A 21,719-nucleotide genomic window follows, 5' to 3' on the forward strand; every position below is an offset into this window, starting at 1 on the left:
TTGAAAAAATTAATTTTTTTTTTTTTGCATTTTTCGAAAGTAGACATATGTAGAATTATCATACAAAAATTTTAGAACGATCCGAGCAGTCTAAGTATATTATTTTGCGAACAAAACACAGAGATATTACAGAGAGAGGAGACAAACCATAAACGGTTGTTTAAGTGGAAATGTCTCTGCATATTATTCAGAATGGTGTAGGAAAACAAAACTAGTATTCAGTTTTTTTCGCTATATTCTTTTTTTTGGAAAGGTTTTTTGGTATTGGTGTGCATGGTATAAATATGTTTTGCAAACTTATGGACCTCGGAAAAGGTTTAAGTATCTCTGCATATTATGGAATCGTTGACTTTATACTAATCGCGGTCAATACTGTTTTTAACGTAGTGTCGCATAAAGCCGTCACCGAAGAGCAACTCGAAAACAAGATACGAGGAGAACCAGAGGATATTCTGTCTGTTTCTGGCGACGGCTCTTAGGCCAAAAGAGGATTCTCTTCGTTGATTGGAATAGTTTCTCTAATTTTAAAATACAGTGGAAAAATTGTCGTCGTTTCTATAAGGTCAACTTACTGTAAAGGATGTGAGATGTGGAAAAGAAAAGTGAAGGAAGTAAACTATCTTGCCTGGTACGAACAGCATAAAACGCATTGTACGATAAACTATGAAGGTAGTGCCGGGAAGATGGAGGTTGATGGTATCGTGGAGATGTTTCTTCGATCACTCAAGAAGTTCTCCGTAAAATATGGTTTTTATATCGGCGATGGCGACACGAAAACTTTTCAAATGTTGCTAAATGTTTTTCCCTACGGCGAAGATTTTGTTATCAAAAAATTCGAGTGTATTTTACATGTTGCCAAACGAGTTTTCAACCGTGCTAATGAAGCACGAAAAGCACTGATTCAAAAGAGAAAAGCTTTGAAACAAGCGGAAGCCAAGAAACCTGCTGCAAAAAAAGGACCGAAGAAAGTTGTAAAAAAGAAAAAAGTTATTAAAAAAAGTGTTCCAGTGATTAAAACTCAACGATTGACTATAAAGTTGATGAAGGAATTGTCAACTAACTATGGGTTAGCTGTTCAAAGAAATAAAAATTCAATTGAGAACATGAGAAAGGAAATTTGGGCGGGGTACTATCACAAAATTTCTACTGATGATGACCCGCAACATACATACTGTTCTAGCAACTGGTGTAAGTATCGTAAAGTTGAGGCAGCTAAAACCCTTGATACTTATAAACATCCTCCTCCTCTCGCTAAAGATGTCCAAGAAGTATTAAAGCCAGTGTACGAAGTCCTGACAAAACCAGAATTGCTTGAAAGATGTTTAGGTGGCAACACTCAAAATAATAATGAGTGCTTCAACAAATGCGTTTGGGCTATGGTGCCTAAACATCTATTAAATGGTAAAAAAATTGTGGAAATAGCTTGTCAATTGGCAGCTTGTATATTTAACGAAGGTTTTGATCCAATACTAAAAATAATGCACGTTTTGGAGATAAAACTTGGCCCTATCGCAGTCAATTACGCTAGTCACCGCGACAACACGCGTGTGCGTTCAGCCAATCGTTTGAGCGGAGAATCTTTAAAAGAGGCCAGGACACAACGAAAAAAGGTTAGAGTTGAAGAAAATGAGTATTTTGAAGAAGCAGAAGGCATACTGTATGGTGCAGGCATCGCAGAATAAGGTAGAGTCAGACTTTTTAAAAATTTGTTAAAAGAAACTTTAAACGCGTTTTTCTCGAAACAACGTTTTTCGGTTGGCGGGCATGATATCTCCAAAACTACTCAACCGATCCTTCTGAAATTTTAACCACATACTCTACACATGAATGGCTATCTCGCATGCTACAACCAAGTCAAAATATTAATTTTTACTATTTTTTTTTTACAAAAAACTGCGAAAAAAATCAAAGATTTTTTTTTTTTTCGAAAAATGGCTGTCATTTTGTTTTGCTTTCATAAAAATTGATAGTTTTAGCATACCCGATAGCCATTGTCATACTAAATTTAAAACCGTTTAATTTTTTTGTTTTAGACCACCCGTTCTCAAATTTCGATGCCCGCCAACAGCATACCTTTTTTTGACGGGTTCACGTTTGTCAGCCATTTTGGATGTCAAAAAACGTTAAAAACAATACAAAAAAATTTTTTTCTTGTACTTCTAGAGTGTATTTATCATACCCAACAACTTTCATATGTATATGTATCCTACTAAGCCTAAAAAAAAATCGTGAAAATAGCCTTTTTTCTCGGCGTAGAAACCAGAATGAACCCTTAAGTATCAAAATGGAGATATTATAGAGAAGTAAGGACTTACCTGTTGAATGTAATATACGTTGTAACGATGACAAAATTACATTAATGCATAAAAAAGAAACTATATCTGAACACTTTGTGTGCTCGTTAAACGAATCGTCCTTCGTCTCTCGAGAATATCTTTCATGGTTTTTCCCTCCATCGTCTCGAATAACACGAGCATAAATGTCGTACAAATGATATAAAAAGAAAGGAAAAGAAAAAGAGAGAGAAAGACAAAATTAGAGAGAGAGAGAGAGGGAGAGAGAGAGGGGAGAGAGAGAGAGGGAGAGAGAGAGAGAGAGAGAGAAAGAAAAGTGAAAAAGAGATGGTATTATCACAAGACACGACACGATTCCATACGTTCATTATATTCGTTAGTATGTTTAGCCCTTCACGTTACTACCTATGCTTTTGTCTGGTGTTACGTGCATCTAACCTGAAAATAGCTCTCTTTCTCTCTCTTTCTCTTTCTCTTTCTCTCCTACGTTGTTACTTTATACGACCGTAAATGGAAGATAACGAATGGCCGGTTTCGTAGCTACCTATGTATTGTCCCTTAACTATCTTCCTCTCTTTCTCACTTGTTCATTCTGTCTACGAACAAAACAAAGACAACATATCGGACTGATATTCTCAAATATTCTAGTAGAGTGTGTACGATCTTTGACCTCATTTTAGTTTTACGCTTGTATATTATACATACATATTGTATATATTTACATATGTATATATATGTAAAGGTTGCTTACGTAACACTTTTCACGATTTTTGTACCTTGCATTTTCGGTAGCTTGATAAATAAATATTTCTAACTAAATTAAATAGTTTTCTAGTAGAATATAAAATGCTACGAAATGAATTTTCAGAAAAGAAATTTTTGTTTATAAATAATAAAGATGACGTTTATGCCCCACTTCATCAGCCTATATCTTTTTCAATTTTGAATTTTTTCACTAATTTTTTTGTCCACGTATTCTCGAAATATCAATAAATATCTTGTAACATTATAGATAGTGAAAATATTGTTCGTCTTTTTGTTATTACACTTGAAAGAGTACCTAAAATTCATGCCTCTAGACCAGAATACTCCTTAAATGGAACTTTGTACTTTTTTTTTTGACTTAATAGTATTATAACACATATCAAGAGGATTACAACGCGACGGATGTGTTATTATATAATATATAATAATTATATAATAGTGTTATAATAGTATTATATAACATTATATAATAATGTTAATAATACATATATAATAATGTTATATAATAGTGTTATTTATTTACAACAAAACTGATTAGTTAATTCATAATGCTCGAATCATTCGGAATTGTTTAAACCTAATACTATTTCTTCTTCTATCTTGTGTATACCTAATTTCGATCAAAAGGTGTCTTTTTAAATCCAGGACAAGTTGGAGGAAAATAATATCATTTAATTAATTTAGCAACTATTTTATGAAAAGTGAAAAAAATTTGTTGTTGACGGAAAAATAATTAAACTTAGAGAATAATTTGATATTAAAATTTGATAAATGTCTTTTAAGATAACTTAGTACAAACTAGTAGTGTTAAAGTTTCGAGAACATTGGTTGAACAATTAGGGTCCTCTTGTTGGCTATCATGAATGTCCCTGATTTGTCACCCCTTGATTTCTTTTTATGGGGTCATTTACAGTTTACATAATTAAATGTTTTTTTAAAAATATAATTAATTAATTCAAATTTTTGTGTGTGTGTATACGTGATTATCTTTATATATAATCTATAAATTATTATCTATCGTTAGCTAAGTTTTCAGCTTTGATCAATAAGCGGTAATCAGGATTAAGGGATGAAATGTTGGGACCTGATGAAATTGCTAGCAAATCCTTCTAGTTACCAAAGGGATGTATCGAGAACCTTTAGTTGACGGTACTTCGTGCGAGAAGAGATCACTGAAGATTAAACTGGCTTTTGGGAAGCTTCTGTGTTGACTATATATTTTGTGTTGTAAAGATCACGACGAGGACTCTTATATATACAATTTAAAAAAAAAACGATTATATTATTTTTATTTGTCAGCGTTTTATCGATTTTACAGAAACAAAGTGCAATAATTTAAATGCGCGTTTAATATGAAACCTTATGAATAATGTATCAAACAAAAATAAAACTTACATTGTCCTTAGAAATTTAAATAACCGGTGTTCAGTTGTGAATGACGAACTTTAGAAATAAATCATTCAATAGCAAAAATAAATGTGAACTAATTGTAAACGTTTAATGTTATACGATATCATAACAGTTAAATAAATAAAAATAAATAAATGTACGAGTATAATAAATACAATAAAAAAAAAGAAAAGGAGGAAATAAAGAATAAAAAAAATGTGATTATAGAATATAATATACGAACGAAGTAGAGGAAGTCGAAATATTGGCAAAGTTCGTCTGGGTACCTTGCCTTCCCTTGCAAAAGTAGGGACAAGAGAAGAGTAACTCAGAACCCATGACTCTGTGTCGACTCCTCATCCTTTACACCTACTCCTACCACAACGAATTTACCATCCCTATCCACGCGCTAAGTGCTGCAATTTATTTTATTACTTCATGTCTTTGTTCGAAACTCTGTCCGTTCTCTTTACCATCCCTGACGAAAACAGTGGTTTCGAAGGTAATTTACACCGAACCTACCCAACTGCATATGGGATAAATTTGTGTTCGTGTTGCTAGACAACATCGTCAAGATTTATTTATGAGATTTTCACCATAAACAACTTATAATAAACTATATACGCGAAATATAGTTTTTTTTTTTACTTTTATTATATTTGTTTGTTTTTTTTTGATCGCGGAACATTAAAAAAATATTTCTTACCAAAATATGCATGTGAATTTTTTGTCAATGTTATTAGATGATCATCAATTCGATTTATTAAATTTTCGAACAAAAAATTGCATTTTTATTTTCATGTATTTATTTATTTTCTATTTTATTTATTTATCTCTTTCTTAGATCATCATTTGAAAGTTAATTTTCTTTTCTTTTTTTTTGTACTTATCATCGAGACTATACGTGTAAATTCGGATTTGTCGGAAGTACATAGTTTCCGAAAGAGATATATTTATGATATAAATATAATAATGTTATATTGTGAGCTAATATAAATAAACGATAGATGTTTAATAATTGGGGTATTTTAAAATGGAGTCTTATCTAACATTATAAAAAAGTGAATCAATAATTATCCAAAAAGTTTCATTGTAATACAGGTAGCCCTCTTACAACACTACATCTTATAACACGGTTTCGCTATAACACGATTTATAAATTGCGGGAACCCTCCTACAACACGGCACCCTATATCTATACGGTTCCTTTCAAAAACCTTTTTACAACACTGTACTTCTACAGCCGCGGTGAGGCTTGCCTGCCGTCTTAAAGATACAGTGTTGCGGAAAGTATTTCTTTTCATCTCTATGGCCTAAAAACAAAAGTTTTTGGCTCATGGATCTGGGTTTCATACAACACGGTTTCAGACAACACGGCATTTTTCTAGGAACCTATCTACCGTGTTATATGAGGGTTACCTGCATTTGTTTTTACAATTATTATTACTGTTAAATGTTCCTTCATTAGTATTCGTAATGTTCCTTTTATCACAGTTGCACACAGGTTTCAACACAACTAGAGTTGATTGCATTTTATTTATCGTGACGTTAACAATAGTCATTATACTTCCGCACACTGTTTTCTCAATACTGTTCCAAAAGTTTTTGATGCATTTTGCTTCTTGATAAACCTTGGAAAGGACGCAAGAAATTGATGGTGCGAATGTAAAACAAAGCGATCATTGTTAACGTCGCTATAAACAAAATTTAACAAACCCAACCGGGTTTAAAGTTATACACACAGTCGTAATAAGATCACAAATACTAATATTTGAGCTTATTTGAAAAAGAAAAGAAACAAAATATATTCAACTAATATTAATTATAAATTCTCTTTTCCCTACCTCCTTTTCCTCTCCATTCCGCCTACCTCGTATATATGTATAATAAATAGATGATTAGTATTACATGGGAGAAAATAAAAAATGAAATAAAATCATTGTGCAAAAACTAACTGAGATATACGAAGTAAATATACGAAGACCAAAAAATAAAAATTTAGGAATCCAAAAAAAAAAAAGAAGAAAAAAAGAATCACTCGAAATCGATAAAATATAATCCTTGTAAGAAGATGTCACGATCATTTTCTCTTTTTTCCTTAGAACAAATCCAGCATGTGGCCGAACATTGAAAGAGGGTGGTTACCTTTTTTCTCGTAGACTAGTAAAGGAAATGGAGGTACACAAGTTTGGCTTGACGGAATTTTAGTAACGTTTTGTCTTTGAAGAAAGATCCGTGCACATTGTGGAAGAACGAGAAGAAGAAGAAGAAGAAGAACACAAACGGGCGAGAACACGAAACAATTACGAGCTCAGACGGTGCAGAAAGCGGTTCGGATCGCCAATGGACCGTGAGGGTTGGGGGTGGGGGAGGAGGATAGGGTGTAGGAGTTATGTGTGTATGTGTTAGAGAAATGGGGTGGGGCAGGAGGGGTTGGAAAGAGGAATCGAGAGATGCTAGTGGTCGAATGAGTGAGAAGGAGAGAGAATGATAGGAATAGGGAAGGAGAAGTTGTGAAACACAGTCAGTCTGGTGAATCCTATAGCATGGTAGAGGGTGGATGAGTAGATGGAAAAGGGTGGTGGGGGTGTTGGATGTGTAGGTGAACGCAGGCAGGCTGGCGTTTGCGCCGCCGGAGGGTGACTGTGTTACTAAAGAGGGGAGAAGAGAAGAGAGGGAAAGGCGTGGAATTGGAGGAGGCAGTAGAGTCAGTGGCTCGTCGCGCGCCACTACGATCATCGTCCGACTTTGCGTTGAGATTTTTCACTTGCTTGCCGGTAGATGAGCATAAAAGTTAAGAAGAAGAACAGCATCACAATCTCCTGTTCTTTCTAGAATTTTTCTAACAAGGTTAGAAGAATATCATCGTTATCGTCATTTTTTTATTCTTCTAAGTTTACCTTGCTTTACTGGTACCCTTTTTTGTCACTGTTTGTCACATTCGTGTTCATCCGCAAGATAGACATGTTACGCGTTGTCAAGTGTTGGATTTGAATTTATGATGGTTAGATGTATTTGCTGTGGATGATAACGTTGGGATATAAAGTTTCATAACATTTTGCTTGGTGCTGGATTTACAGAATTTCTTTTTCTTTTTTTTTCCTTATCGTCAACTCTTTTTTTCCGCGTGAATCATTTACCTTTTATTATTCTTTTACTATTTAGGGAATTTTTATTTTGTATATTTGTATCTTTTCTTTCTTTAACCACATGTGATTTTAACCGTTCTTTTGATCTATATATATGACGTGTTTTTTAAAAGGGATTCAAAGGAAGAGAAAAAGAGAAAGAGAAAAAAACTAACAGAGTGCTTTGTTTAAAGCTCGTCTTTTATTTTTCCTCCCTTAACTCATCGTGCTGTTCGTGTATGTATTATTTAACGTGTACTACATTACTCACCAACGATATAGATGTATATGTATATATATCGTTGTCACGAGATTCGATGACGTAAAAACGGATCTCTGAGGAAGTAGTAGTGTAAGTTGTGGTGGTGGTTCCGTGGTATAGTGCCAAACGAGTTTCGAACGACTGTATTCCATCCATCTGTAGTAAAAGCGTCGTTTAAAGTATAGAAAAAAAAAAAAGAAAACAAACAAAGAAAAAAAGAAAGAAGAATATTGTGATAGACAACGCATATGCGAAAAGGATTAAACGAAAAATACGCGTGTATTTACTTTATCATCGAGTACGAATCTGTTACTTTAACAAGAATAAATACTTATACGTATATACATATACAAAATACGTAATATGTAATAATGTATGTGCGTTACTATATATATATATGTACTGATTTTTTGTTACGTTAAGTTTAGAGCTCAGAGTTCAAAGCTCCTACTTACCTTTTGAGTTCTATTAACAATTTGGATTTATACAGGGATCAGGAAACTGTGCAGTGTGTTATTTTGCATATTGGATTCGGCTCGCGTTCGACGGGCTCCTCGCATCGTATATTTCGTTCGGGTTCGCTCGTTAAACGGGAAACGAGCGTGCAGGATTCGCACACGAATGCTAATTCCCGGTGGAGAATAATCGAAGAGCTGTGAATTTCGTAGGATGTTTTAAGCCAAGTGAGAGAGAGAGAGAGAGAGAGAGAGAGAGAGAGAGTGAGAAGGGAAAATAGAAACAAAGAGAGAGAAAGTGAGAAACAGATAGACAGACAGACAAAGAGAGAGAAAGAGAAAAGGATTCTACGAGAAAATAGTGAGAAATAAACTTCGAAAAGAATCAGAAGAGAAACAATGAGGTTGAAAAATTTGAGTGTTGAGATCGAAAAATGAGTGTGACGATCGAACGGATGAACGGATCGAGAAAGTGTTCTACGTAGTTTACACTTTCTTTATTTTTTTTTGTCTATATGACTAAATAATATATTCGTTTTCTATTTTTGTTGAAATGCCAATCTTACTGTGCGGTTGAATTTAGTGAAATGTGATTAGAAATTTTGATTTCTGTGTTTCCATAGGAATCATCTTGGATAACCAACGAAGGTAACGTAATAAGTGTGTTGGAGCCTTAAATGAAAAATAAAGTAAAAAGAGAAAAAAAGGAGCTAAAAAAAATGAGGAAAAAAATAAAAAGAGAATTTTTCTTCCTTTGACGTAAATTACGAGACGGCGAATGTACCACGTAATAATTTTGACGATTACGATACGTCGTAATATAACTAGTAATACTTCGATAATGCTGGCACTCGTATTTCGCGTGTTAAAAATAATATTATACGAAAAGATAAGCTTTTTGATATATTTCAGTCCGTTAATCGATCTATCAAAAGGTTTCATATTTCGAAAAATCGCTGAATTTTCGATAAAAGTATTGCTCGTTAAACGTGTGGATCTTATCGTATCGTAAAGATTCCGAACACGTTGTACCCTTTAAAGAGAGCACATCGTAAAAGTACCTAAGTCCAGAATAGCCGAAAGTTTTTGGGTGAGTCCGCGTTATGGTGATGGAAAGTATGACTTTTTTTCTAAGGGTTTGGATATATAAGATCTTTATCGAGGATTTGAGCTAGCCTTTTGATCACACATTCTTGAAGTATTCAGAAGTAAAAGAAAAAAGATTTTATATATAGAGCATCGTAATCTTGTTGAATTTAAGGTTCATCATCTCTTTCTCTCTTTCTTTTTTCTTTTTTTTCTTACTCACAGTTATTCCTGTGTACCTCAATTTTTTTTTTTCATTTTTCTCGAATAAGGAACTCTGACGTAATCAGGGAACGTTAAAGGTCGTAGAGTTTATCGAACCGAAATTCTCAGCAAATTCTTTGCAACTGTCTTCGATTCTTCTCTATTAAACGTTTTCTGGTGATTCTTAGACTATCTCCTCTGTCCCATTCTCTCTTTTCATCTTTCGAATCTTTCGATCTCTATCATCCTCAATAGCAAGCGATCCATTAATCTAACCTTTGCTTCCTTCGAGTCAACAAATCGTTCTCCGTTATCGCAAGCGCGTTCACCAATAAAGCAAATTTCGATTTCCACTGGAACCCTTTTCTCTCATTTGTCATCAGTCCTTTCTCTCTCTCTCTCTCTCTCGTTCTCTCATTCTCTCTCATTCTCGTTCCTTCTATGTCGATTGAATCGAACGGAAAAGGAGGAGTACCTCCCGTCGTCGTTTTCTATCGATCGCGATGCACACACGTAGGAAAAAGTATTTTCGCGCATTTCCGCGTGCTACCTCGAAATTCTCTCGTCGTGTACGCGATCGAGCGGACGAAAACGATTCGTTGGACACGATTGCCCTGGTGTTACGACTTTTATGGACGAGCACGCAGAAGGACGCGAATTGCTCGAATAAATTGCGAACGTTAACAATAAAACAAAAAGGAAAAGAACGGGGAAAAGAAAAAAAGGAAAAGAGATAGATAGATAGATTGATGGATAGGAAAAGAGAGAAAACGACGTAACTATGGTGATGGTTACAGCGTTACTATTGCCGAGACTGGGGATGATCGAGTTGATGCTGGTGGTAGTGGTAAAAGTGAATGGAAAATATATGAACGCGAAACCGCATCCCTCTCGGTTTGGCAAAGTTGATGCTAGACATTACGTGGCCGACTCTACGATATAGAAAAAAAGAGAAATGAGAGAGGGAGAGAAAGAAAGTGGGGAAGTTAAGAGAAACGAGCACACAGCTCGTAAAAATGATGTCGCGGGTTGCTTCTTTTATTCACTTCTACGACGACAGGTCGACGGTCGAGGGTCGAAGTACTTAATAAGGTTGTAACAAGTACACGGCCCTTTTTTGTCTTTTTTTTTTCTATCCCACGCGTCTATATTATCTTTTCTCTTGAATATTTTACTTTTCACTATTTTCACGTTCGTAATATCATCGTCATTGGAAGGTAAGTATTTGATATTTTTTTTTATTTTTCTTTTTTATTTCAAATACATTGGAAGAATTTTGTTCGATCTAAAAGCACGATTAAAGAAGTCACAGAAATTGGTTTTAAAGGATTTTCGTACGTTTTTAAAGATTTACTACTTGGTACATATACTTTTCTAATGCTTTTTGTTTATGTAAAGAGAAAAATAATTTAAAAGAAAAAAATCTTCCTCTCGTTATACGCCAATATCCAACGACGTAGTAGTAACAGTAGTAGTAGTCGATCTAATCACATATGTATCAATATGATCTGTCAAAATCGTGCTCGAGGCAATGCAGTTTCGCGGGAAAGTGAGCGAATCAATACCATCGTTAACGAGCACACTATGATCGAACAAGCACTACTAGATAGATAGTACTAGACAAACAGACCTACCTATTGAACTAGGATAGCTAACGTCTATGCATTACATGATCATCGTATCTTCCTCTCCTTGTTTGAGATCATCGATATATTTCAGAAATCGAATAAACGAAAATGATACAGAAAGAAAGAAATAGATAAAAAGAATGAGAATAAATGATATATCCAAAAATTTATTATTCTTTGGATTCTATTCATTGTTATTCATATGTAACGATTCTTCGAGATAATTCTGTTATTGTTTTATTTTCCCAAAGCAAGAAAATAAAATGCTTTAACTGGTTAATCCGTATAAACGTTCAAAATAAAAACATTGTCTCTTTAGATTTCTAATCTCGTACAACGTCGATTGCCTTTATTCCAACCACTATTACCCTTTATTTCTTTTTTTTCATTCTGTAAACAACTTCAGCATTGTCTCATTTTCTCTGTTTCTTGCTTGTCGATTTTCTAAACAGGTAGAAATGTACATATACATGTATACATATAGTTAAATACATATTGTACTTTCTGCCTATAATTCTATGTATGAAAGAGAATATATATATATATATTAATATTATTAATTTTATTGGGCAAACAGTAGCCTTGAACGTGCAATCGGATCCAGTTGACATGACTGAGAGAGAGAGAGAGAGAGAGAGAGAGAGAGAGAGAGAGAGAGAGAGGGGGGGAGTCTCGTTACGCTAATATGCAAATCGCTGACGGGCAGTTTCCCTTTCCTTTAGGTTTCTACAAACAGTCCTTTGTACTTTCCAAGTACATCAGCCGATTGAGTTGCGAACACGACGAACCGTTCGATTAATACCTAACTACGTTGAACCTTGATGCTTTTTGCTCATCCTGTATAATTCCTAAGTTACAACGTAAAATATATATATATATATATATATATATATATATATTATTCATTGAGATTACGGTACTCAATCGTTGAAACATTTGAAATTAACTGGTTAATTACGAAAGTTTATTTATACGATATTTACCAAAAGGGTTTTATAATAATTAATAAAAATACCAAAAAAAGGAGGAAGAGAATATAATAATTAATTATAAAATCAGAATGAAATTGAAATTGGTGACGGTGACGAGTAATAGTTCGTTTTCATTCGTGAGTAAGGAATTGAGAATAATCGTCGTGGTCAGTAAAAGATTGAAGGTATAGGTATATATATATACCTATAAAGAAAAGAAAAGAAACTGGGAAAAATTCGTTTGTATGCATCACGGTACTTTAATGGCCCTTCATTATCATTTCTAGAATGGAAAAAGAAAAGATAGGAAAAGTCTCTCTCTCTCTTTCGTGTCTGTCGAGGAGCTTCATAATCGACTTTGTCACGTTATTCTGAACGTCTTTCTTCTTTTCTTTCTTATTATCACTTTGGTTGTCAGGCCGAGATGAGGGGAATCTCGACCGTGAAACGAAAAAGAATAGTAAGAAAGAGAGAAAAAGATAAAGAGAGAGAGAGAGAGAGAGAGAGAGAGAGAGAGAGAGAGAGAGAGAATTGAACGATGGGTAGGAACAAATTTACAAAGTTAACTCGACAAATTTTACGGGTAACGCGACTAGAAGATCTAGAAGGGGAGATTTGCAAATTCGAACTTTTCAGTGCGTCGCCGTAGAGTTTCAACCAAAGAGAAGGTAGAAGATTGTAATTATTCTTACAGGAATCTTGAGACTGATTACAATAGCCTCGCGCGTACTTCTAATTTAACTCGATCTTCCTCAAAGAGTAAAAGACTTTTTTTTTCCTTATATCTTTTTTCCTTTCTTTTTTATTCTCTCTCTCCTCTATCTTTCTTTTCTTTTCTATTTTCTGGAATCGGGCAAGAAACTATGCATCCTCTTTCAATTAGTTAAGAAACGCCATAAAGGCCATACGATTTTCAACTAGCTTGCGGACACTCGTTAATTGCGAGTAACGACATGAACACATACATACACACGCATACATTAAAAATATATATGCATACAAGTATATACACATATGTATGCTTGTATGAGAGAAGTTCTATATATATACATATATAGCGGACTTCGGTGCTACTCAACTTCAGTCATTTTTAATAGCTTTGTACTCGTTGCAAAAAAAGAGAGAATAAGAGAAAGAAAGAAAGAAAGAAAGAGAGAGAGAGAGAGAGAGAGAGAGAGAGACGTTTGAAAAGGTAGTATAATATCGCACGGGGTATGTTTCTTCTTCTCCTCGAAAATATCTCTGTATATGTTAGTAGCATACGTACGTGTATGTATATGTATGAAAAAGAGAGAAATAGTGAAAGAGAAAGAGAGAGAGAGAGAGAGAGAGAAATACATACATATGCGTTACCTCGCTATGGCTCGTTTTTCAACGCTCTACGAATCGATATTTCCGCTCGTGCGAAAACTCCGCAGTTTGTCAGAGAAGGAGGTGAAGGAGGTGAAGAAGGAGGAGGAGAAGGGGGAGAACGCGTGGAAAAAGGAGAAAGGAAAACCATACGGAACGCGACGCATTAGTTCGTTTCTTTTTATCTTTTTCTTCAAATGAACAACCGCGGACGTTTTCCATCGAGAAAAGAAGGAAAAAAGAAAGAGATAGATAGAGAGAAAGAAGGAGAGAAAGAGAGAGAGAGAGAGAGGGAGAGAGAGAGAGAGAGAAGAAATAGAAGCATTTAATCTTGCACAATCGTGCACAAGCAAGTCACGTGCATCGTTGCAATTTATGACGGAAATCTGTCCTAATATTGTTATTGATTGGTCATTAGCGAGAAACTCTGTCAACGCGACCGCAATCTAACGATGAGGCCACGAAATCATTCCTTTCTTTTATAACGTCAACTACGAACATCTATCTATCATTTTCTATCAATTATTATATTATTGTAGAAAATATATTTATAATTATATTAGAAATACCGAAAAGTAATCAAAATTTCTTCGATGAGTACACTCACATTTAGTTTGTGTCAATGAAAAATCAAAGGTCTTTTTGAAAAGGGAATTGAACAATTTCCCTTACGTAAGGCAAAGAGTGTTAGAAAATGATGACAAAATTTTTTGTTGATTGGCATTTAAAATTTCTTTAATAAGTAAATGTTTTTTGTCAGCAAAGAAAAATTTTGATTACTTTTCGGTCCCCATGATATATGTGTAATTTTGTATTAGATTTTTATCGCGAATCAGTAGTATCATCGAGATGATTTTATTTCATTGTAATTAAAAATAAATATATAAAAATATAAAAATACGATACAAGTTTTATCGTAAAATTGTAACATATTTGTTACGGTATGTTTTTATGAATTAAATTTGTTTCAATATTTGCTTGGAAGTAATCGATCGAAATGTAACATTCGAAATGTATATTAATTTTCATTCTCACGTTTCGTCATGGTATCATCGTAAGCAACCAGGAATATTCGTGTATCAACTTGAGGATATATGTATATCATATTCGGCATGAAATTAGCATTACCCAGGATGAAATAGCAAATATGCTCTCGAAGATTCTCCAAGGAGGGAAGAAAAATAATGGATATGTGTTTCTTTTGAACGTAAGTTTAAGTTGTGTTAAGATACCACTTGACGTCAAACGATATATTATTATATCTACATATACAGGGTGTCTCAAAAATCGATTTGCCCGAAAAAAAATAAAACACATTCAAAAGAACAAATCAATATTTTTATATCAAACAGAATTATAATATTTCGGGTTTCGTTTCAAGAAATAATTTTTTACTTACAATGTACGTTAATAAAAAGTATGTCGCCATTTAAAATATTTGCCAAAAGAAACAGTAATTTTTCAATTTGGTAAAGTCGAAAGGGAAAATATGTCTTTTGGAACAACCTGTACAAGTATTTACGAGTATCTTTTATACTTCGAAACGTATCTTGTGTCTTGGCGATAGTTAAATGAAATTAGGAGGTTCGTTAACATACTTCCAAGATAACTAGACTGTTATTTGTCAAGAAGTAGTAAATTACGCATCCGTTGTTTCCGATTTCGAACGATTCACTTTCCCTACATGCGTTTCTTCTTCTTCGTATACTTGATAACGATTAAAATTGGTTTTTTTCTAGATTTTTCTTTGTTTTATTTTCTTTTTATTTTCAACTTTTTCACATCGAGTTGGGAGTAATTTCATAAAAAATGTAATCGTTGAAACGTTATAGAAAATGTAATTGAGTGAGGTACGTGAACTACAACGAGTTTTGTATTTTGTTGTTTTATTAATAATTCGTTGTATTATTATTATATTATATATTAAACGTTTCATTAACGAACGAATACATGTTCGTATAACATTTCAATTTTAATTTAAAAATGAATCATATACATCTCTCTTCCTTTCTATTTCTATTTTTTTTCTACACTTTTCTCGAAATGATTAGATTTTTCTCATACGCTATTTCTGTACTATATATTGAATTTTAATGAAACGAAATAAAAATTTCATTGCGTATAATTTTACGTAGTACATCATATGAGTAAATTTTTCTAATTTTCCTTTTTTTTACTTATTTTCTATTCTTGTTTTTTTTTTTTTTTTTTTTTTTTGTAAATAACACAAGCAACAAGAAATAAATTTCCATTGCATACTTCTCTATTCTTACTCTCCTATATTCTCGAAAGATATTCGAAATATATAATAGAATAGTACTTTACTTACTTTCTTTAACCGGTTGGAACAAACATGAATGTTTGCGTAGTCGTCCTCGTATGGAAGAAAATCGACTTTCTATATTTTTCTCAAATGAGAACCACACAGAAAAATGTTGGGTAACATCTATTAATCGAGATCTTACGATTACAAACAAATATTCAATTAAAAATTCCTTACTTTTTCTATTAAAACGTGCGTATACGATAAAATCAATAAATTTTATTTATAGTAAATGTAAATGTTTCCAGTAAATATATGCATAATACACATAAGCGTATACGCATAAAAAACGATTAATGTTTCTTTTCTCGTAATATTTCATTTCGAAAAGGGTCTAGAAATTTCGACCATTCGTTCGGTGAATTCCTTTGCACGAGACAACTTTTATTCGTGTATATGTATATATATGTATGTACGAGAGAGAAAAGAGTTTTACCGTTTCTCAAGAGTATGTACGTACGCGACATCATATGCATTTATCTCTTTTTCATTCTTTTATCCGACCTTTGACCTTTTGCATCTTAGTTTTCTCTCCTTCCTTGTCTTCTCATTCTTCCCTTTATTTTATATTTTTTTTATTTATTATTTCTTTCTTTTCTTATTTTTTCGTTTCTTTTTTTCTTTTTAGTTATTTGTTTCTTAAAGGGAATTTTTCTCCTATCTTTTCTTCCTTTTCTCATATTTCTGTTACACACGCATTCGTCTACTGCGGCCATTTGTATTTCTTCCCTTATCGTTCTTTCGTCACACAAACAAAAGTGATATTGATCATTCGTACTGGCCGAGAATACCTGTGTTATTTTTTGTTTTGTTATGTTTTTTGTTAGTATGTTTTGCGAGGTGTATTTTATTTTTATTTTATTTTTATTTTTTATTTCTTTTTATTTTTTTTTTGTCAATGTTTCTCTCTCACTACGACAATGCATTCGATTTTCGAACAGACCGCAAGATCGACTGTCGCATTGGTAACGATTTGTATTTTTTTTGTTTTTCTACTTCTTTGTTTTTTCTATTTTTCTCTCTCTCTCTCTCTCTCTCTTTTCTTTTGTCTTTTCGCACGACTCGCCGCAGGAATCGATTTATTCCTATTTACGTTGTGTCCAGTTTGAAACGTACCTATCTATACGAGATTATCAAGTTCTCTGTGACGAAATTCATACTGAATGGTTAAATTCTCTAAAATAATACTCTTCTTCGTAGTTAAAATTACACATTTTCTAATGCGAATCAGTTTAAAAACGTGAATTTATATTTACGTCGCGGTGTACATGCTTATCTTTCGTCAACGTAAACTTTTTTGTGAGTGAAAACAAATTTTTATTTTTATGTAAAAAAAAAAAAAAAAAAAAAAAAAAAAAAGAAAAATAAAATAAAAGAAAAGACTAGAGGTAGTAGAAGGAAAAGGAGAAAAGAACTAAAAATAAATGAGGAGGGGAAAAAAGGAAAAATAAAAAATAGGGGATTATTGGTGTAATAATTTTTCGCAGGTTTTCTTTATTTGTTTAATGTATTAAAAGTTTTGCGAAAAAAAAGAAATATAGTTTATTATTATTGTTAGTAGACGTACACACAAGGGAGAAGAAAAACAAAATGGAAGGAACGAAAACGTAAGAGATTAAAGATGGAATATTTTCTTTTCTTTTTATTCCTTTTTTTTCTCGTTTTTTTTTCTTTGCGTAATTTATTCAAATCTTCTCACGATAATATACGAGATATTGCAATATTCTTATTCATACATTCATATCTTTCCATCATATAAATTCGACGAAGGCTACCTCTGAGACTCCTCCAATGTTCCGAGTCTGCGTCAATAGGCATACGTTTAACGACGTCGTAAAACAGAACGCACTGTGTTAACATACATCACTGTGTACGAGAGAGAAAGGAAAAGAGAAAGAGAAGGAGAGAGATCGGGTAGGAAGATGGCCTCATAAAAAAATCATAAAACTTTTTCTCTTTTTCCCCATGGAAAGACGGGCTTTCGAGGTAATTGTTAAAGCCGCTCGATAGACATTTCTCTTCCGGTTGCATTTCATCCTATACGCGGTAGTGTAAAATTCGAGAAGGAATTCTTTCGCAAGTGGAATATATACATATATATGTGTGTTTTTGTGGGGGTGTGTGTATACATATGTAGAGATATAGGTTAAAAAGAAAAGAAAAAGGGATCGAAAGAAAATAATTAATGTTGGAAGCTTTTATAAAGAATTATATGACTTATAATATCCCTTATTCAAACGTGAATTTATTAGCTTGGCGAAGAAAATAATAATCGTGGTTTTTACTATTTCAAATTTAGTACCGGCTTTATTTTTTTTTATTTTTTAGTTACCATTTATCCGGTAAAACTACCATTTAAAAAAAAGAAGATGAAATTGATATAACCGATTTTAGGCTTTATACCAATGTTTCCATTCTTTAAATATTGTCAATTTTAAACATTTAAATCTTGATCTATGTTACTTTGAAATATTGATAATAAAGATTAAAGAATTATTATTACAACGAATATACTTGAAAATAATTTTAAATATTCCAGAAAAAACTTTAATAATGATACTAATTAAACATTTATTCTACATTTAAGGTATATACTTATATCATTAAAATATTCGATACGTAAAACAGCAATATTATTTTTGCAAACGACATATTATAGTGCATGTAAATTTATTTCATTGACCTCGAGTTAACATAAGAATATCTTATAAATTATATGGTAACACGTCGAGTGCCAATTATCTCGTTCAAACTATCCAAAGAGAATAAATATTTTCTTACGTGTAATATTACAAAAGAGTCTCTTGGATGAAGTAGACGGTAGACAGAATGAAAGACAGAGATAGAGAGAGAGAGAGAGAGAGAGAGAGAGAGAGAGAAAGAGAGAGAATATGTGCACATCTAAGCGTCCTGAAATCCAGGATTTTATCGTGGTTAATTAAATTTTGAAGGGGGTTGCCGCGCGACTAATGGCAAAATATAATAGCCGGGAGCTTTCGTTGGTCGAACAAGGTAAAAGGAAGAGAAAAAGGATAAGGGGGAGCTGGTAGTGGTAGTGATGGTGGTAGTGATGGTGGTGGTGATGGAGGTGGTGAAGGTGGGTGGAAAATGGGAGTAGGGAAAGTGAGGGAAGCCTTGCAGGAGGTCGAGCATCCCGGCAGATAACAGCGGTCACTTAACGTGGAAAGTTTAAGGTACATTATACCGCCATTATCGTCACCAGGCCGTTCTCTTAATTCTACATGGAAACTAGAGCTCGCTTTAGGTTCGGATAGTACCAGAATAAAGGGGCTCGAGGGTGAACTCGAGTACTTGGATGATTTACGTTTTGACTTCTCAACGAGCCAAGAATAACTACTCGATTTTTGTGCCACGTAAAAGAAAAGACCGATGAAATAATTCGCATGAAAGAAGTAGAAAAAAAAAGAAAGGAAGAATGAATGAGTGAGAAAGAAAGAGAGCAAAATGATTTTCTCTCCTTGTTTCGTTTGTTTTTAATCTCTTTATTTTGATTTTATTCGATTTTTCTCTTCTTTTTTCTTTTTACACAATTTTTATTTTTTTAATATTTAATCGCGTGCAAATTAATTCACTAAAAGTGAAAAATTACGCATTGCACGATGTTACCCGGGTGGTATACCTACCACCCGGTTGATAGATGCAAAAGTAATTTATTTTACAAGCAGAATTTCGTTTGGTGCTAACCTTCACACACACACTGTGTGCAACGAATGAATATCACTTATTCCTAGCTACAGCTCGTCGACGATATAAAAGCCATCGAAACGCATAGCGGATTAATCATTACGCCCGAAAGGCAATTAATTTTCAAGTGTATTTAACGAATGAAGAGTAATTTGGCTTGCGTATATAATGGTTGACCGAGCGAGCCGACCTACGATCCTGGAGACAGGAACGTTGGGACACACCGTCATTAATTAATTTTCTCTTAGACCTACGTATAGATAACAGCTCCTCTACCTCTTCGATTTTACTCGGAATACTACCAACGTGTTGCCATGGATGCTACCTATAGGATTCAAGGGTGGGAGGGTGATGGTGACGGGGTATTTTAATTGAAACACGTAAATTTCTTCCTTATTTATGTTATTACAGGCAAAACTTTTTAGGACAGCGTTATAGAGCATTTGAACGAGCCCACATGTAACGGAAAAAATTATTTCTCTCCCAAGGTTATTTCTTTTTGAGAATTTCCTGCTCGCTACTATTTTTGTTTTATATTTCGTTTTATATTTGTATTTTATGACAAGCTATAATAAACAAAACAAAAAGTGTTGAGCGATTATCATTTACATAGTACAACTTCGTTCTATAAATGTTTTCCCATAAAAAAATAAATAACGAAGATGATATATATTCAGAATTAAAAAAAATAAATAGCAAAGTAAAATAAGATATCCTCCCTAAGGTTTGATGTTTCTATATTAGGTTATTAAATGTAATTGTCATAGTTTTATGATATTTCTTTTATTGTATACCTTTGTTTATTAAAATAATTTAAAATTTTCCGAAAGATAATATTGGTTTGCAATGCAGACAAATAATAAGAATTATTAGTTATACGATCGTAAAATGAATTGACCCCCTAAAACTCGTAAATATAAATCTAATAATGACTTCTTGTAATTAATCAAAATAATAGAAAATATAATAGTAAAATAATGAACGTACGATAAGATGAAGACAAAAATAGATCGTGCAAGAAATAAAAATAAGGTTATAAATTATGAACAGCAACAGAGAGAGAGAGAGAGAGAGAGAGAGAGAGAGAGAGAGAGAGAGAGAAAGAGAGACATGTACGTGTTCTATCGTTCCTTGAAACTGCAGATGGACCATAGATTGAGCTTTAGTAGCGTGTACAGTAGGACACGAAGAGGGTTGGCACAGTATTGGGGTGTTAGATGAACGTTGACGACAACGACAACAATGACGAGGACGAGGACGAAGACGACCCTATCTCATTGTAATTCGACCCCCATCTTGTGGGGTTATCCTCGTACGTAGTGCCCACAGGCATTTATCCTCACCATGATACGGTAAATTGGTGTCCCGCATATACGACGACGACGAACACATACACAATCTTGTGCTTTCTCGTTTGCCCGCTTGTCGTACTTACATAAGTAGTAAGTGTACACGCACGCACGTATTCACATCGTCTTTCTCGAATCTCTCGACCAACCAACTAACCCCCTTGCCCCACCCCTTTATACACTCACCGTTCACTATCCTTAATCACCTTAGTAAATATTCCAATTGGAATCCTGAGAGCGACCACTAACTTGCTCCTCGAGTATCTTCTCGTGTCTCGTGTTACTTTGACGAGAGCTTCGTGCTTACAGTCTGTGTTTAAAAGAGAGAGAGAGAAAGAGAGAGAGAGAGAGAGAAGGAGAGAGAGAGAGTTAAACGATAGTTCGTAGTTTAGTGTTGTAGTCCATTACTCGTTAACCCTGTATGACTTTAAAGTTACGTAATGAATATATTCATATAATTTCTTTTTAATAATTTTAATATATTTTTTTCATCTAACGTAAATTTACCGTCATAATAATATCTATGAAAATTTTTCTTCATTAATCTTAGTTAATTTTTATTCGTTGGTTTAAAGATTAAATATTACATTTTTTTTCTCTTTATAATCTAAAATTAAAATACTGTTTATAGAGAGTAATACGAATCTCGTTTATTTCCATTGAATTAATATTTTTTGAAAATTATTCTTTATCCATTTGCATTGGCTTTTCTCAACGATTAATTAGTAAGATAAACTTACGTTTGATTACAGTATAGAGAGTATAGATTTTTTGTATTTGACCAATTGACATACATCTGACGATCTCATT

At 33.4% G+C, this 21,719-nt stretch overlaps 2 protein-coding genes across 11 annotated transcripts in view; both read left to right on the forward strand.

The window, feature by feature from the left end:
- The first annotated feature begins 108 nt into the window (after positions 1 to 108).
- LOC149030445 (uncharacterized) lies at positions 109 to 4,536 on the forward strand. The gene is made up of 2 exons (XM_089179138.1): positions 109 to 1,683; positions 2,034 to 4,536. The coding sequence occupies exon 1, from the start codon at positions 588 to 590 to the stop codon at positions 1,680 to 1,682; it is 1,095 nt and encodes a 364-aa protein (XP_089035264.1). The 5' UTR covers positions 109 to 587; the 3' UTR covers position 1,683; positions 2,034 to 4,536.
- A 2,641-nt stretch (positions 4,537 to 7,177) lies between these two features.
- The window catches only part of LOC107066989 (discs large 1), a 419,075-nt gene continuing 404,533 nt past the window's right edge, over positions 7,178 to 21,719 (forward strand). For 9 of the 10 annotated variants that reach the window (XM_015322083.2, XM_015322090.2, XM_015322092.2 and 6 more), the window contains exon 1: positions 8,798 to 8,941. The gene's annotated coding sequence lies outside the window, so the exon portion shown is untranslated. Of the gene's footprint in view, positions 7,299 to 7,710; positions 8,942 to 21,719 lie in introns of those variants that run through there. The other variant, XM_015322081.2, reaches the window with a different exon arrangement.

The sequence above is a fragment of the Polistes dominula genome, unplaced genomic scaffold, assembly GCF_049000335.1.
Source record: "Polistes dominula isolate Pdom_NZ unplaced genomic scaffold, Pdom_raw_medaka contig_37, whole genome shotgun sequence".
Lineage (NCBI taxonomy): Eukaryota > Metazoa > Arthropoda > Insecta > Hymenoptera > Vespidae > Polistes > Polistes dominula.

Coding starts and splice junctions, on each gene's coding strand:
- LOC149030445 (XM_089179138.1), top strand. CDS start 588: ATGTGGAAAAGAAAAGTGAAGGAAGTAAACTATCTTGCCTGGTACGAA.